Source organism: Erythrolamprus reginae, chromosome 9, assembly GCF_031021105.1.
Source record: "Erythrolamprus reginae isolate rEryReg1 chromosome 9, rEryReg1.hap1, whole genome shotgun sequence".
Taxonomy (NCBI): Eukaryota; Metazoa; Chordata; class Lepidosauria; order Squamata; family Dipsadidae; genus Erythrolamprus; species Erythrolamprus reginae.
This window is the reverse complement of record NC_091958.1, coordinates 47,461,640-47,479,370: the sequence shown is the minus strand read 5'-3', so window position 1 is coordinate 47,479,370 and position 17,731 is coordinate 47,461,640. Positions and strand designations below refer to the sequence as shown.

Sequence of the window (17,731 nt, the reverse complement as noted above, 5' to 3'; positions counted from 1 at the left end):
CGTGGAACTTGCTTCTCTAGATGTTGCTGAACTATATCTTCCAGTGTTCCTCGTAATTTGCCATCTTGGTTAGGGCTACAGGGGTGTTGCCGCTAAGTAACACCTAAAAGACCATCCATTTCCCCCAACATGGTTCAGAGCATGAAATTAAACACATCCAACCTCTTTCTTATGCCTGCCTTTGAACAGGGAGGGAAAAAAACCAAATTTCACTACAGTACTGCTCACTGAAGTACCTCGAGGTTTGACTACTGTAACGCTCTCTACATGGGGCTACCTTTGAAAAGTGTTCGGAAACTTCAGATCGTGCAGAATGCAGCTGCGAGAGCTATCATGGGCTTTCCCAAATATGCCCATGTTACAGCAACACTCCGCAGTCTGCATTGGTTGCCGATCAATTTCCGGTCACAATTCAAAGTGTTGGTTATGACCTATAAAGCCCTTCATAGCATCGGACCAGAAGATCTCCGGGACCGCCTTCTGTCGTACGAATCCCAGTGACTGGTGAGGTCCCACAGAGTTGGCCTTCTCCGGGTCCCATCGACTAAGCAATGTCATTTGGCGGGACCCAGGGGAAGAGCCTTCTCTGTGGTGGCCCCGACCCTCTGGAACCAGCTCCCCCCAGATATCAGAGTTGCCCCCACAAGCTCCTTAAAACCCACTTCTGTCATCAGGCATGGGGGAATTGAAATTTCTCTTCCCCCTAGGCTTATAGAATTTATATATGGTATGCTTGTATGTATGAGTGGTTTTTTAAATTGGGGTTTTTTAGATTGCTTTTAATATTAGATTTGTTACATTGTCTTTTCATATTGTTGTTAGCCGCCCCGAGTCTTCGGAGGGGCGGCATACAAATCTAATAAATAAATAAATAAATAAATAAATAAAATAAATCATGGTCTGCGCTTTTCTCTGTGGCCAATTTATCTGCTAGCGTGGCTTGCAAAAACCTACCCAACTGACTTACGCCGGCGTGTGAATCAGGCTCAAAGCCCTATTCCTAACAATTCTTAGCCATATTAATTGGATTTATTTAGATGTATAGTTGTTGCTTTGATATGTTGTAAGCCGCCCCGAGTCCTTGGAGAGGGGTGACATATAAATTCAATCAATCAATTAATAATAATAATAATAATAATAATAATAATAATAATAATAATAATAATTTCTGTTCAAAGCAGACTACCCATTAGTGTTCCTCAAGAGAAATCATCACAGAACATCAGGAGTAGAATAACGGGGTTGGAAGGGACCTTGGAGGTCTTCTAGTTCAACCCCCCGCCATGGCAGAAGACCAGCGGTCCCAACCTTTTTGGCGCTAGGGACCAGTTTGGTGGAATTAATTCTTGACAATGTCCCAAGGCAGGAGAATTATGACTTCATGTTCTTTTGGAAGAAACAGAATAAAAGTTGCATCAGCTCTGATGAAGGGCAAGAAGTGTGTGTGACATATTAGAAGGGGCCGTGCTACAAATATTTATTTATTTATATTTATTTATTTATTATTTGGATTTGTATGCCGCCCCTCTCCGAAGACTCCAAATAATTCTGTAAGTAAGTTCTGTTTGTGACTCTTGCACAACCCGACTGCAATAAATACTTCAAACTTTCCATTCTCTTTGCAGAGGAACTTTTTTTGAACAAATACTGGACAATGTCCTAAGAAACTTGTAAAAAAGCATCGGCTTGCTCCAGGTGGATTTACCAACCACGTCTGCTGGAACAAACTTCCAGCAGACGTGGTTGGTAAATCCACAGTAACTGAATTTAAACAGGCCTGGGATAAACATAGATCCATCCTAAGATAAAATACAAAAAATAGTATAAGGGCAGACTAGATGGACCATGAGGTCTTTTTCTGCCGTCAGTATTCTATGTTTCTATGTAAGATCAGCAAACGGACTCAAAAACTTGAGTTTGAATTGAAGCTCGTCCTCCATTTTTAGACCATCCAAGGATAATATTCCTATTTGTTTTCAGAATTTAATAAATGGACACACATACCGTATTTTTCAGAGCATAAGAATGCACCAGAGCATAAGATGCACCTTAGTTTTTGAGGAGTAAAATAGGGGGGAAATCTACCTACCAGGTATTCACCTGGCTAGCATCCTTAGTCTGGTCAGCTTCAGCACATTATTTTATCCCCTGGTTAGGACTGAAAAAAATCTTATTCGGAGCAAACAGTGATTAAAAAAAGCCTGCAAAGACTTAGGCCTGGAAAAAAACCTTATTCGGAGGAAAAAGTCTGCAAGCAGGCAAGAACCAGGAAGATGGTTAGTGCTTTGTTAGGGTTGGGGGAAAAAAAGCTTGGAAAAACTCCCAAATTTTGAGCCCCTTTTAGGGGAGAAAGGCGTGTTTTATACTTGGAAAAATAGGGTACGTTCTATATTTTTATTTATTTAATTAATTAGACTTCTATGCCGCCCAATACCTTGGTACTCAGAGCGGCTAAATGCATGCAGCTAAAGACATGTATATAAACACATGCAGCTATGGTGGGGAAAGACTCAGGGAGATCCAGATTCAAAACCCCAAGATGATGCTCAGTGGGTGACACCCCATGGGTCAGCCAAATCCATCTCACAATTCAATTCAATTCAATTTATTAGATTTGTATGCCGCCTCTCTCCGAAGACTTGGGGCGGCTCACAACAATAATAAAACAATATTCCAACGAAAACAAATCTAATGTTAAAAAGCACATAAAAACCTATCATATTTAAAAAAGCAAACAACATATACAGTACATACCCGAACATAGATATTAAAAAAAAAGGCTGGGGGACACCCCTATGCCTGGCGGTATAGATGGGTCTTGAGTAATTTACGAAAGACAGGGAGGGTGGGGGCAATTCTAATCTTTGGGGGGGGAGTTGATTCCAGAGGGCCAGGGCTGCCACAGAGAAGGCTCTTCCCCTGGGGCCCGCCAAACAACATTTTTTGGTCGACGGGACCCGGAGAAGGCCAACTCTGTGGGACCTTATCGGTCGCTGGGATTCATGCGGTAGCAGGCGGTTCTGGAGGTACTCTGGTCCAATGCCATGCAGGGCTTTAAAGGTCATAACCAACACTTTGAATTGTGACCGGAAACTGATCGGCAGCCAATGCAGGCCACGGAGTGTTGCAGAAAGGTGGGCGAATCTAGGAAGCCCCACGATGGCTCTCGCGGCCGCGTTCTGCACAATCTGAAGTTTCCAAACACTTTTCAGAGGTAGCCCCATGTAGAGAGCGTCGCAGTAATCGAACCTCGAGGTGATGAGGGCATGAGCGACTGTGAGCAGTGACTCCCTGTCCAAATAGGGCCGCAACTGGTGCACCAGGCAGACCTGGGCAAACGCCCCCCTCGCCACAGCCGAAAGATGATGTTCCAATGCCAGCTGTGGATCGAGGAGGACGCTCAAGTTGCGAACCCTCTCTGAGTGGGTCAGTAGTTCCCCCCCCCAGGGTAATGGACGGACAGATGAAGCTTGTGAGGATTACACAAAGTCATCAAAGCACATTACTCTCAGTTTTATATCGATGTGACAGATGATAGCAACAACAACAACAACACATGAAAACCAACAACAGTTCTACTATAAAAATAAGGAATAGTTGTCAGGACACCAGTGAAATTAAACACTGAACATGGAAATTTAGATCAGACTGCTGAGCAATATTGTTTCAGCCGCTAATCTGAGGCAGTGACTAGTACATCATTTAGGTGGTGGTGTTTTTAAAGTTGTGGAACATGTTGTTACAACTCGAGGGAGAATCTGATGTTCCAGGGAAGGTCATAAGATGTTCAAGAACAAATGGAAGGTTTATGCTTTTGCTGGAGAAGGAAAGTCCTGGTTATTTTGATGATTGGTAGATCAGGTTTTTTAAAACGCAATTCTGATTTATTTTTTTAAGTAGGTTATTCTTTCTCAGCCCAAAGAAAAATCCTTCTTAAAATGTTGCTAACAAAACTGCAATTCAGGGAGAGGGTTCTATCTTAGCTCGCCGCTGGTTTGCGCTGTGTGGCTCCATGCGCATTGCACCCTGCATGCGCAGAAGCCAAAAATAAGATGCCGGCGCCCATGGAGCAGCACCGACAGAACCAGCTCTGTGACATCACCACAGTTTACTACCGGTTCTAAAGAACCAGTTAGAACCGATAGGAACCCACCTCTGTTGCAATTGCCAGGAATTGAGGCAAAAGGAAAAACACAAATTCCAAACCTTTCGAACAGGTTAGAAGTGTTTTTGAAAGAACAAAAAAGCATGTAAATGTAAAGCCTGGGCTGAAATAGTTTTTATAAAGTCAAGATTCCCAAACTTGCCAGTTTGGCTAGTGGTTAAAGCACCGGGCTAGAAATTAGGAGACTGTGAGTTCAAATTCCGCTGTAGCCACAGCAGCCGCCTGGATGACTTGTTATTAGGGGGGAAATAGGGAGAGGAAGGTGCTATTGAAACTCGGAATGGTTGTAAATCGAGGACCCTTCTTAATTGCCACCCTCAAAGACATTATGTGACACCCACCCACACCGGTAACTACATACATAGGTATGGGCAGTTTTCAATAGGAGCCGGCATATGTGTAACTTTCAGCTAGCCATGGGCTGGGTCTAATTTATTTATTTATTTATTTATTTATTTATTTATTTATTTACTTACTTACTTACTTACTAAATTTGTATGCCGCCCCTCTCCGCAGACTCGGGGCGGCTCACAACAATAATAGAAAAAAACAATGTACAACACAAATCTAATAATTAAAACTAAAAACCCATAATTTTAAGAAAACATACACACAACATACCATACATAAACAGTATAGGCCTGGGGAAGTTATCTCAGTTCCCCCATGCCTGACGGCAGAGGTGGGTTTTAAGGAGCTTACGAAACGCCGGGAGGGTGGGGGCAGTTCTAATCTCGGGGGGAGCTGGTTCCAGAGGGTCGGGGCTGCCACAGAGAAGGCTCTTCCTCTGGGCCCCGCCAAACGACATTGTTTAGTCGACGGGACCCGGAGAAGGCCCACTCTGTGGGACCTAATCGGTCGCTGGGATTCGACTACATAGAGAGATTCTCTCCTAATTTTAGGAATCATCGCTCTGAAAAAGTTACTTCATTCCTGTTGTGGTTCAGTCTGAGGCAGATCAAAGACCAGCTGCGTCTCTGCTGGCTCCATGCCCGAAGGAGGCTGACAGCGAAGAGGAGGGGGCTGAGCAGTCGGACGGGGGAGAGTACAGTCAGGAATGTGACGAGGAAGAACAGCATGGGAGCCCCGGGGAGGGGCTCTCCCCAGCCAGTAGTTTGGAGTCTTTGGAGTCATTAGGTGACGAAGCCCAAGCTGTCATTGACATGCGACAGAGACGTTTAGATCAAAGGAAGGATCAATTGAGGAAATATTATCAGCATTGAATAAGGAACACCAGGGCTTGGGTGTGGTCCTCATTAGCAGGGAAGGGTTTATAAGGCAGGCAAGCTTTTGAAGCCATGTGGAGTGTTATCAGTTTGGAGTTCCTGTAACCTGCATTGTGTTCTCGGCGTTTCTGTTCCTGGCTCGTGGCCCAGCAGTCTTGAAGAACCGTGGGAGGTGTCTGTCTGTTATCTACAGCCTCGTCTTGGCAGCAAGAATCTTATACTGATGCATGGACAATTGCCTTCGTGTATCTATTTGGAGTCCCAGTGTTTTCCTGCTTTGTAAGGACATTTTCTGTTGGCTTCGTTTCTCTTGAAAACTGTATTTGAATTTTACCGGTGTGTCTGGCTTATCCTTTTGTGTTGGTCATAGCTTCTGGAGTGACCCAGACAGAACAATTCCCAAGCAACCTCTCCTACTTGTGCCTTTTTCTTGGAATGCAGGAGCCAGGGTGAGCAAATTACCCTGGTCGACGTTGTCAATTATAACTGCCATTCTGCTGAGACTGAAGCAGGCATCACCAAAGAGACAGGCACACACAGAAACATGAGCTAAGCAGAAAAACAGGAATCACCTTCCCTTTCATGACTGAATCAGGTCCAAGGTAAAGCTAAGCATTAAATGGAGTCTATTTAGAGTCACTAGGAGTATAGACCTGTCATTATGGTGGTGGGGGTGGTGGTAAGAATTCAGCACTTTCCCCAAATTTTACTAAAAGGAACAAGTTTTCGTAAGCTATGTTGCCTCCATCTGGTCAAATGAGCCGCCCTTCACGAAAGCTTATATTTTTAATAACATTCATTAGTTGGAAGAACCACTAGTAGATTCCTCATATTATTATTATTTTATTCACATACAGTACACAAAAAAACATCTAATACAGAGCAAGCGAGATTGATATGCTGGATTCCATATCACAATATCAACAGTTGAACAGTTCCCAAGTGTCTAGGACTGTGTGATGTATTTTTGTATGATGCGCGCAGATCCAAGTACGGTGGCCTTTTGTAACTGACAGATCATGATTTTGTCAATGTTTATTGTTTTCAAATGCCGTCTGAGGTCTTTCGGCACGGCACCCAGTGTGCCGATTGCTACTGGGACCAGCTGTACTGGTTTATGCCAGAGTCATTGTAGTTTAAGACCCTGATATCAGCTACGATTTTTTTCCTCATCAATTCGACTGGTATGGCGACAATTCACAACCGTGTATTGTGTTCTAAAACTGTGTCAGTTTGAATCTGAAAATCCCAAAGCATTTTAGCATGTTTATTTATTTATTTATTTATTTATTATTTATTTATTTATTTATTGGATTTGTATGCCGCCCCTCTCCGTGGACTCGGGGCGGCTAACAACAGTGACAAAAAACAGAATGTAAAAATCCAATACTACAACAGCTAAAAACCCTTGTTATAAAACCAATTATAAATACAAACATACCATGTATAAATTGTAGAAGCCTAGGGGGAAAGATTATCTTAATTCCCCCATGCCTGACGGCAGAGGTGGGTTTTGAGGAGCTTATGAAAGGCAAGGAGGGTGGGGGCTATTCTAATCTCTGGGGGGAGTTGGTTCCAGAGGGTCGGGGCCACCACAGAGAAGGCTCTTCCCCTGGGCCCTGCCAACCGACATTGTTTAGTTGACGGGACCCGGAGAAGGCCCACTCTGTGGGACCTAACTGGTCGCTGGGATTCGTGCGGCAGAAGGCAGTCCCTGAGATAATCTGGCCCGGTGCCATGAAGGGCTTTATAGGTCATAACCAACACTTTGAATTGTGACCGGAAACTGATCGGCAACCAATGCAGACTGCGGAGTGTTGGTGTGACATGGGCGTATTTAGGAAAGCCCATGATAGCTCTCGCAGCTGCATTCTGCACGATCTGAAGTTTCCGAACACTTTTCAGAGGTAGCCCCATGTAGAGAGCGTTACAGTAGTCGAGCCTCGAGGTGATGAGGGCATGAGTGACTGTGAGCAGTGACTCCCGGTCCAAATAGGGCCGCAACTGGTGCACCAGGTGAACCTGGGCAAACGCCCCTCTCGCCACAGCTGAAAGATGTTTCTGTAATGTGAGCTGTGGATCGAGGAGGACGCCCAAGTTGCGGACCCTCTCTGAGGGGGTCAATAACTCCCCCCCCAGGGTAATGGATGGACAGATGGAATTGTCCTTGGGAGGCAAAACCCACAGCCACTCTGTCTTATCAGGGTTGAGTTTGAGTCTGTTGTTTGTTTTCAACTTCTTTCTCAGGTTTAGGATCCCACCAGTTCTTTGCCGCTGGTAGGTGGTAGTTGTGGCACAGGTTCCAATGAAGCATCTGGGCCACATAGTTGTGCCTCTGATTTTGATTGCACTTTATTTGGTGAAAAATCACATTTGTAATCTTCAGGTGACTATCTACATACAAAACATGTTACAATCGGTCAGCAACTTACTGACCCTGAATAGGCGAGGAATGCTTATTTAGCCGATGGGACAGCAGAAAATACCAAAATTCCGACTTGGGATGAATTTCTGGCTGCGTGGGTCTCTTCTCCTACCAAGGAACATTAAAGGGGGGCGGGGGGAGAGAAAATCCCATCCTCTCTTATTCTGCAACCTGTGGAGGCTCCCAATGCCAATCTGTTTAAGGGCTATGCTTCCACGCCCTTATCGGAGGTACAGCCCATGTTTCTGCATGCTGCCTGATAACATGCCTTTCATGTGCCATCAGGAGTAATGCGCTCAGCAATTAAACCGGTATCTGACGTCCAACAGGGAGTAAAAGGGATGCAACAGGCCTGCTGCTATCCTGAGTTTGCAGCAAACACATTTGCAAATTCTGCAGCGTAGACCAGATGGTATCTAACTTGCCTTGGGTAACTTATAACAGAGCTTTGAGGGACCTTGGAAGTCATCTAGTCCGACCCTCTGCTCAAGCAGACCTCATACCAGGGGTCTCCAACCATGGCAATTTTAAGTCTGGCGGACTTCAACTCCCAGAATCCCACCACTTAGTTACCAAGATCGATGACCCCTGATCTAAGGCACCCTTAATGGCAAATCTGCAAGAGTCTTAAGACTCATTTATGTCACCACGCTTGGGGCGATTAGATCTTAGCCCCCTGGCCGACGAATGTTTGTATGATTGTTGTTTGAATGGGTATGGTTGATTTTTAATCATCACCTCGAGGTTCCATTACTGCAACGCTCTCTACATGGGGCTACCTCTGAAAGGTGTTCGGAAACTTCAGATCGTGCAGAACGCAGCCGCGAGAGCCATTGTGGGGCTTCCAAGATTCGCCCACGTTTCTTCAACACTCCGTGGCTTGCATTGGCTGCCAATCAGTTTCCGGTCACAATTCAAAGTGTTGGTCATGACCTTTAAAGCCCTACATGGCATTGGACCAGATTACCTCCGGAACTGCCTGCTACCGCACGAATCCCAGCGACCGATAAGGTCCCACAGAGTTGGCCTTCTCCGGGTCCCGTCGACTAAACAATGTCGTTTGGCGGGCCCCAGGGGAAGAGCCTTCTCTGTGGCGGCCCCAGCCCTCTGGAATCAACTCCCCCTGGAGATCAGAACTGCCCCCACCCTCCCTGTCTTTCGTAAGCTACTCAAGACTCATTTATACCGCCAGGCATGGGGGAGTTGAGATAGCCCTTCCCCCTAGGCCATTACAAGTTATGCATGGCATGTTTGTCTGTATGTTTGGTTTTATAATAGGGGGTTTTAGTTGTTTTTATTATTGGATTATACATGTTGTTTTTTATCATTGTTGTTACCCGCCCCGAGTCTACGGAGAGGGGCGGCATACAAATCCAATAAATTATTATTATTATTATTATTATTATTATTATTATTATTTAACATAATAGGGGATTTTAGACCAGTTTATTCAGTTTTAATTAATTAGGTTTAGCTATCATATTTTATAGTTCGTATATGTTGTGAGCCTCCCCGAGTTGCCAGAGTGGGGCAGCATATAAATCCATTAAAAAAAAAAAAAAAAAAAAAGCTGGCTATGGAATTCTAGGAGTTGAAGTCTGCCAGGCTTAAAAGTTTCCGAGGTTGGAGACCCCTCTTCCTGAAAGCCTCCAGTGATAAAATAGCTACAATCTGTTTCACAACTTTTGATTCTTTAGACTGTCAGGAAATTTCTGCTTAATTCTAAGTGGGATCTCTCGTTGATCTCCTTGGGTTTTTTTTTTTATCATCTTGCCTTTCGGTGCTTTGGAAAATAGGTTGACCCCTTTGTCTTTGTATGAGCCCTTCCAATATTGGAACCCTGCTAATCATGTCACCCCCTAGGCCTTCTTTTCATGAGGCCAGAAATACCCAATAATTCCTGTAACTGTTCTTCTTAGCCTCCAGTTGCTCTTTCCAGAGTCTCCTTTTCTGGCCCCAGTTAGCAAAACAGGATAAAAAACCCCTCATACAGGATTTATATCTGCATCCTTAACCTTCGTTCTAGGTTTTTATTTTAGCCTTGAGAATTGTGCCCATGGGAATGACTAAAATCGAACGTGTGTGTTTACTTATCCTCGCACTTGGCAGAGCTGTGCAAAATGTTAGATGCGTGGAATTTCACAAAAGCTTCCATTGGGAATGCAAAGATGGGGAGAAGCGGAGGCTTCGTGCATTCTAGAAACATTTTTAGTCTGTATGACAATCGTTAAGTGTTGTATCTCATGATTATTGACAAATGTATATTTTCTTTTATGTACACTGAGAGCATAGGCACCAAAGACAGATTCCTTGTGTGTCCAATCACACTTGGTCAATAAAGAATTCTATTCTATTCTATTCTAATGGGGTGCTTCCACTTAGAATACTTTTATTTTGAACTCAGAAAGCTTGCAAAATGCCAAATCAGTGGTTTTGTATTTAAAACAGGGCTTTTTCACAAAACATCTTCAGGAATGAAAGTGTGCAGATGGTCACTCATGCTTTTTGGATGTCCCTCAAAAGACAACATTTGGAAGAATTCTGTCTCGTTGAGATCAAACAACAGGGTAATGCACGCAAGCAGCTAAATAAATGGTCTCACTTGGAGACTTTCTCCCCGAAGCAACAGTTAAAAGTAGGGCACCTTCAAGCAGTTTGCTAAATATTTAATAAAGTTAATAAAAGCACCAAGTCCTGGATTCCAATATTTTAAAGACCCATAGGGGGTTATAACAAGCCAGAAATCTCAAACTTGAATGAAATGTTGGATTCAAAGTTTCACTGCTCATTTAGATGCCGGAAAGATTTAAAATAAATAAATAACTAATAGACATGATTGGGCAGTCTCCAGAAGAATGCTTGCACAATCCTGATAAGCATAGGAACCAGCTCTACAGATAATCAGACATTAAAGAGAAAAAATAAAGAGAGAGAGCGAGCTGGCTAATCAGGTCTTCCTTACTTAGAATCAATTCTTGTTGCAAGATACAATAGATTTCTTTACATATCTAGAGTAACTTACTGAAAAGTCTGCCCGACAAAACAATTGTTTATTTCAAATTTTATTAGCCGGAGAACTCTAATGGACACTGAGCAGTTACAAACCTAATTTTGTAAAAACAAACCCAACTAGAAACACTTCATCGGCCATACAGCCCAGACTAAAATGATGTACAGTGTTCTCTCGATTTTCGCTGGGGGATGTATTCCGAGGCTGCCTGCGAAAGTCGAATTTCCGCAAAGTAGAGATGCGGAAGTAAATACACTATTTTTGGCTATGAACAGTGTCACAAGCCTTCCCTTAAACCCCTAAATTACCATTTCCCATTCCCTTAGCAACCATTTAGATTATTACTCACCATGTTTATTTATTAAAGTTTATTAAAAAAATATTTATTAATGGTGGACGAAAGTTTGGCGATGACGTATGAAATCGAGGTGATGAACATGTCCAAAAAAACACCCTTCTCCTATTTTCCCCACAACTATCTTCTGAATTTGATTGGTTTGAGAGAATCAGCCAGCTGGCTTTCATGGCTAAAGTCCTTATCCCCAGGGCCCTTATATTTTTTTTTGGGGGGGGGGGGTTGTTTTAGAGAATGGGGGCCACAACAGAGAAGGCACCCTTCCTTCTGCCAACAAGATGACAGTGTTTATTGAAGCAGTCCTGGAACACACTCACTTTACTGAAAGATACTGGGATGGGCAAAAAATGACAAACTGAATTTAAGATTGTTATGTGTGTTGGGCTTTATGTCAATTTTGTTGTACGGGCATACTATGTATAGATGTTCAATAGCAATAATAAAGTAATTAAAGTGCAAAAGGAACATACAGTAGTTAGAATGTATGTTGAGGACATCACTTTAAACTGATACCCAAAAGGTCAAATAGGATTTATATTGGGGCAGGAAAGTAAACTAGTAGCCTGCAGAAATATTAAGACTTTAAATCTAGCATTCTTGTGCCTTTAGACCAGCGGTCTCTAAACTACGGCCCGTGGGCCGCATGCGGCCCGCTGAGGCCATTTATCCGGCCCACGGATGAGTGACAAGAGCTAATATCAATCATCAAAAAAGTTGCAAAAGTTTTTTTTCTAATTTTGTCATTCAGTTAATTAAATTCCCTCCTCAAAAAAGTACAACACCAATTATATTTCTAACTTATTAACCATTATGCCAAAGTGCTTCCTTCTTTCTTTATACATTTTTCTATAAGCCAAGAAATAGCCAATCAGATGTTAACAAAAGAAAATTAAAAACAAAACATAAACATATATGAATTTCAGACTTCTTTCCTCCCCTCTAAACAGTACATTCCCATTTTGTTTTTTACTTTAAAATAAGGTATGTGCAGTGTGCATAGGGGTTTGTTCATAGGGGTTTTTTATAGTCCGGCCTTCCAACAGTCCGAGGGACAGTGAACTGGCCCCCTGTGTAAAAAGTTTGGGGACCCCTGCTTTAGACTATCTGGGAAGTTGAAGTTTAAAGCCCATGAAGAACATCAGGCAGGCTAACCTAGGCTAAGCACCTGAGTAGGCTAAAACATTATGAGCACATTCTAAGAGGAGTCAATAAGACAAAGTTAGTACAAAAATGCTGGAATGATCGGAGAGTTTTATGTTAACTTTTTTGAAATCCCTAAAAGAGAACATTGAATTTAACCATCACTTTTTCCCAAAGACAAGTCAGATCAAACTATAATACATGCCTTTTTTGTTTGGGCAGGTTATATGAAAACTATAATTGCATTTGGTAACATGTTTTACTAAGTAAACCCCTGGTCTATTGGGCATCTTGCCTGGCAAATCGGAGGTGCGTTCCTCCTGGTTCGCCCAAACTGGCAGCAAACTGATGTCACAATGACATCACGAAACCGGTTCTGTAGGTCCATGGACGCCACCATCTTTTGGGGGGATTTTTTTTCCCTTCCACGCATGTGCAGAAGCTGAGTTTCCGGCACTGCGCATGCGCCACATCTTGATTTTGGCTATTTTGGGGGGGAGGGAATTTTTTGTCAATTTTTTTGGTCTTGTGCAAGCACATGCTGTGTGCCCACGTGATACGGGCGGATGCGTTCCGAGACCGCCCGCAAAAGTCGAATTTCCGCGAAGTAGAGATGTGGAAGTAAATACACTATTTTTGGCTATGGACAGTATCACAAGCCTTCCCTTAACACTTTAAACCCCTAAATTGCGATTTCCCATTCCCTTAGCAACCATTTAGATTATTACTCACCATGTTTATTTATTAAAGTTTATTAAAAAAAAATTATTAAAGGTGGACGAATGTTTGGCGATGACATATGACATCATCGGGTAGGAAAAACCGTGGTATGGGGGGGGAAAACGCGAAGTATTTTTTAATTAATATTTTTGAAAAACCGTGGTAGACTTTTCACGAAGTTCGAACCCGCGAAAATCAAGGGAACACTGTATATAATAACCCTCTAATCCCATCTTTTTGGCAGCGAACCTACTTAGTATTCCTGCTCTTACTATTCCCCATAACAAAAAGCCTATGAGGTGGGTTGGGCTAAGAGAGAGAGAGAGAGAGGAGGACTAGCCCAAAGTCACCTAACCAGCTATCATGCCAAAGGCGGGAATAGAATTCTCTGTTTCCTGGTGACTGGCCCAATTACCCAGCTGGCTTTGCGCTAAGGTAGGACTAGAACTCGCAATCCCCTAGTTTTTAGGCCAGCAGCTTCGTCACTACACCAAGCTAGCTTTATAATCTTAAACCCATCACAATTCCTAAGGACACCCCTACTAGTCTGTCTCTTCACTGCAGGATGAGGATTGAAGTTAATTTCATTTGAAATTCTACCTGTAAATAAAGGCCTTAGGGCTGTTCCATTATTTTTCTTGCCCTTCCTCTTTTTAAAACACTTTTGCCCTTTGTCCCCCTGAGACTTGCTGGCCTGCAAGTAGTAACTGAACTCGCCTGGATCCTCCAAAAGAGAGCCCGGCACTTTTTATTTCCCTGAGCCCAAAGTCACACAGCTGGCTTTGTGCCTAAGGCAGGACTAGAACTCACGATCCCCTAGCTCAGTGGTCCCCAAACTACGGCCCGCGGGCCGCATGCGGCCCACTGAGGCCATTTATCCGCCCACAGGTGAGTGACAGGAGCACAGGTACATACTTTTCTTTTAATTAAATTTCCTCTTTAATCTTCCTTCAAAAAGTACACCACCAATTATATTTCTAACTTATTAATCATTATGCCAAAGTGCTTCCTTCTTTCTTTATACATTTTTCTATAAGAAAGCCTTGTATAGCCAATCAGATGTTAACAAAAGAAAATTAAAAACAAAACATAAACATATATGAATTTCAGATTTCTTCCCCCCCCCCTCTAAATAGTATGTTCCCATTTTGTTTTTTACTTTAAAATAAGGTATGTGCAGTGTGCATAGGGATTTGTTCATAGTGGTTTTTTTTATAGTCCGGCCCTACAACAGTTCGGGGGACAATGAACTGTCCCCCTGTGTAAAAAGTTAGGGGACCCCTGCCCTAGCTTTTAGGCCAGCAGCTTGGTCACTACACCAAACTAGCTTTATAATCTTAAACCTGTTCACGATGGAGTTAATGGATTTGAAATTCTACCTGCAAATAAAGGCCTTAGGGGTAGCTCCAATAATTTTCTTCTCCTTTCTTTGCACTTTGCCCCACTGAGCCTCGTTGGCCTGCAAGTAGTAACTGAACTCGCCTGGATCACCAAAAAAGAGAGCTCGACTCTTTATTTCCCTGAGTTTATTTCAAAAGACACGTGAGGTTCAGAGCAAAAGGGAGAAGAAGAAGCCTCGTGGGGGGAAAGTCAAGAAAAGTGGCTTAAGAATGAAGAAAGTTCTTCTTCACAGCAACTGTTGAAGCTACCAGGAAATAATCCCCCTCCACCACCAACCACCTTTCTCTGCTGCCAAAAAGGAAGGTGACGTCTCTCCACCCTTCAAGATTGCATCATGGGCCATGGGGGGGGGGAATGTTTGCTGCTCTGAGTCATTCCTTGGCGCGGCCGCCCCGGTACAGACGGCTGAATGCTCTTTCTACCACAAGCAGGGGAACCTGTCTGGCAGAATCCCCGGGGATGGCTCTCCCAGCCCGCTTCGCTCAAGGGCTGAACTCTGAAACCATCCCAGGGCCGGGTAGGCAAAGTTGGCTCTTCTATAACTTGTGGACTTCAACTCCCAGAATTCCTGAGCCAATCGTGCTAGCTCAGGAATTGCGGGTGTTGAAGTCCACATGTCACTAATTGAACGGGTCCCAAAGATGGGCTACAAGAATGGTGGAAGGTCTTAAGCATAAAACGTATCAGGAAAGACTTCATGAACTCAATCTGGAGGACAGAAGGAAAAGGGGGGACATGATCGAAACATTTAAATATGTTAAAGGGTTAAATAAGGTTCAGGAGGGAAGTGTTTTTAATAGGAAAGTGAACACAAGAACAAGGGGACACAATCTGAAGTTAGTTGGGGGAAAGATCAAAAGCAACATGAGAAAATATTATTTCACTGAAAGAGTCGTAGATCCTTGGAACAAACTTCCAGCAGACGTGGTTGGTAAATCCACAGTAACTGAATTTAAACATGCCTGGGATAAACATATATCCATCCTAAGATGAAATACAGGAAATAGTATAAGGGCAGACTAGATGGACCATGAGGTCTTTTTCTGCCGTCAGTCTTCTATGATTCTAAGAGACAATTTTGCCTACCAGGGGAAGGAAGTCCTGGAGAAGGTTGCCTTGATGACCAGAGACGTTCCTGGTGGGATGGCTAGAAGGGTCACTCTGCTTTCTTTCTTTCTTTTTAAAAAAATCCCTGCCACCTTCCTCCTTCCGACGAGGGTGGCCAAATGGTAAGAACTAGGTCAAGCTGTGGGTTTCCCTACAGGGAGTTTTGGAGCACACCTCCGATCATGCCACCTTGGCAGAGGCCCAAGAAAACACCAGTCAAGCAATCCTACAAGAAAACCACCTGTCTAATTCTCAGAAGGGAAGGGAGCAAAAGGATCTCCCAGCTAGGATGTCCTCAGCCAACCTATTCTTCCTCCTGGGTATAGATCAGAGGGGTCCAACCTTGGTAACCTTTAAGACTTGTTGAGCTTCAATTCCCAGAATTGAACTGGGGTGTCCAACGTTTAAGGCTGGGGGACTTCAACTCCGAGAACTGAACCAGAGGTGTCCAACTCTGGCAACTTTAAGACTGGTGGACTCCTAGAACTGAACCACGGCTATCCAACCATGGTAACTTCAAGAGTCCCCAACTCCCAGAACTGAACCAGGGCTATCCAAACTTGGCAACTCTTAAGACTTGTTGAGCTTCAACTCCCAGAATTGAACCAGGGATGTCTAACTTTTAAGACTGGTGGGCTTCAACTCCCAGGACTGATCCAGAGGTGTTCCAACCCTGGCGACTTTAAGACCAGTGGACTCCTAGAACTGAACCAGGGCTATCCAACCTTGGCAACTTCAAGACTTGGGGAACAACTCCTAGAATTGAACCAGGGGCATCCAACTTTTAAGACTGGGGGAACTTCAACTCCCAGAATTCTTCAGCCTGTTGGGACCTCTCTAGTTTAGTTAAAAGACCGAAGACTGCTTGAACCCCCAAGGAAGAGGGTAATCATGGGGGAGAGAGGAGGGGATCTTAGACAGCCTAACTGGGCAGAGGGGGGGGGGAATAAAAGATTGAAGGGATCCCCAAAGAACTGCCTGGGCAACAGTGGATGTGTGTTTTTAATAATGGTGTGTGTGTTTAATGAGGAGAGTTTAATAATGGGTGTGTGTGTTTAATAATGGGTGTGTTTAATAATGAGGGTTTGATAATGTGGGATATTTAATAATGGGGAGAGTTTAATAATGGGGGATTTGATAATGGGGGGAGTTCAATAATGGGGGATGATAATGGGGGTGTTTAACAATGGGGATATTTAATAATTGCGGATTTGATAATGGAGAGGTGTTTAATAAGGGGGAGGGGGGTCTTAGGCAGCCGTAATTGGGCGGGGGAGGAGGAAGCTTTAGACATCTGCCCCGGAGGGAAGGATCCCCTTTCCAGTGTCGGGCGGTTCCGTAAGCTCACCGTGTGTCAGCGACGGGGGCGGCGGCGGCGGCAGGCCCGGCGGGGGCGATGGGGGCGGCGGCGGCGCGGGTTGACCCGGGCCGCTCCTCAGGAAAGCCGGCACGAACTCGGCGGCGTGGACGTTGGGCACGAAGGGCTTGGCGTTGACGTTGAGGTGCCGGCTGAAGGCCGCGCCCAGGAGCTGCTCCTCCTCGGACTCCAGCTGGGCCGCGCCGGGCCCCGCCGCCGCCGCCGCGGTTTCCTCGTCCACGGCGGCGGCGGCGGCGTTGCTTCCGCTGCTGGGCTCGAGGTCCGCCTGGTCCCAGCAATCGGGCGCCGAGTCGCTGCTGCTCCCGCTGCCGTTCGCCTCCATTTTGTGCGCCTGGCCGCCTGGGCCCCCCCTCCCCGGGCCCGTCACGAGTCTGTCTTCGCGGCCCAAGTGCCTCCCCCGGCGGGGGAAGGGAGGGAGGGAGGGAAGGCGCGGAGAGGACGGACGGCGACAAGCGGGCGGCGGCGGAGGCGGCGACCCCGGTCTTTGCTCCCGGCCACGCTCCGCGTGCGCCCCACCGCCCCGACGCAGTATGGCCTCCCTCAGTTGCCGTACGCTTCGTCCTCCGTGCGCAGGCGCCGCCTCTGCGCCGCTCGGTAGTCCGGCGTCCGCGCGTCCGCCCTTGCCGCACGTGGGCGCCGCCGGGGACAATGACTACAACTCCCGAAAGGCGTCGCGACGCAGTGTGTGTGTGAAGACAAGGAGGCCGGTCTGCACGGGAAGCACAACTCACTGCTTTTCCTTTCTTTCCGCTCCCTCCCTCCCTCTTTCCTTCGCGCTGGCGTGGATTTTTCTGCGTCTCTGCA

General features: G+C 45.0%; 1 protein-coding gene across 1 annotated transcript in view; it reads right to left on the bottom strand.

Moving 5' to 3' along the window:
- Window positions 1-17,492, bottom strand: part of LOC139172216 (eukaryotic peptide chain release factor GTP-binding subunit ERF3A-like) — an 18,201-nt gene extending 709 nt beyond the window's left edge. The window contains exon 1 of the mRNA XM_070761099.1: window positions 16,842-17,492. Coding sequence (XP_070617200.1) covers window positions 16,842-17,249 — 408 coding nt within the window. The 5' untranslated portion in view covers window positions 17,250-17,492. The remainder of the gene's footprint in view (window positions 1-16,841) is intronic.
- Window positions 17,493-17,731: the final 239 nt, after the last annotated feature.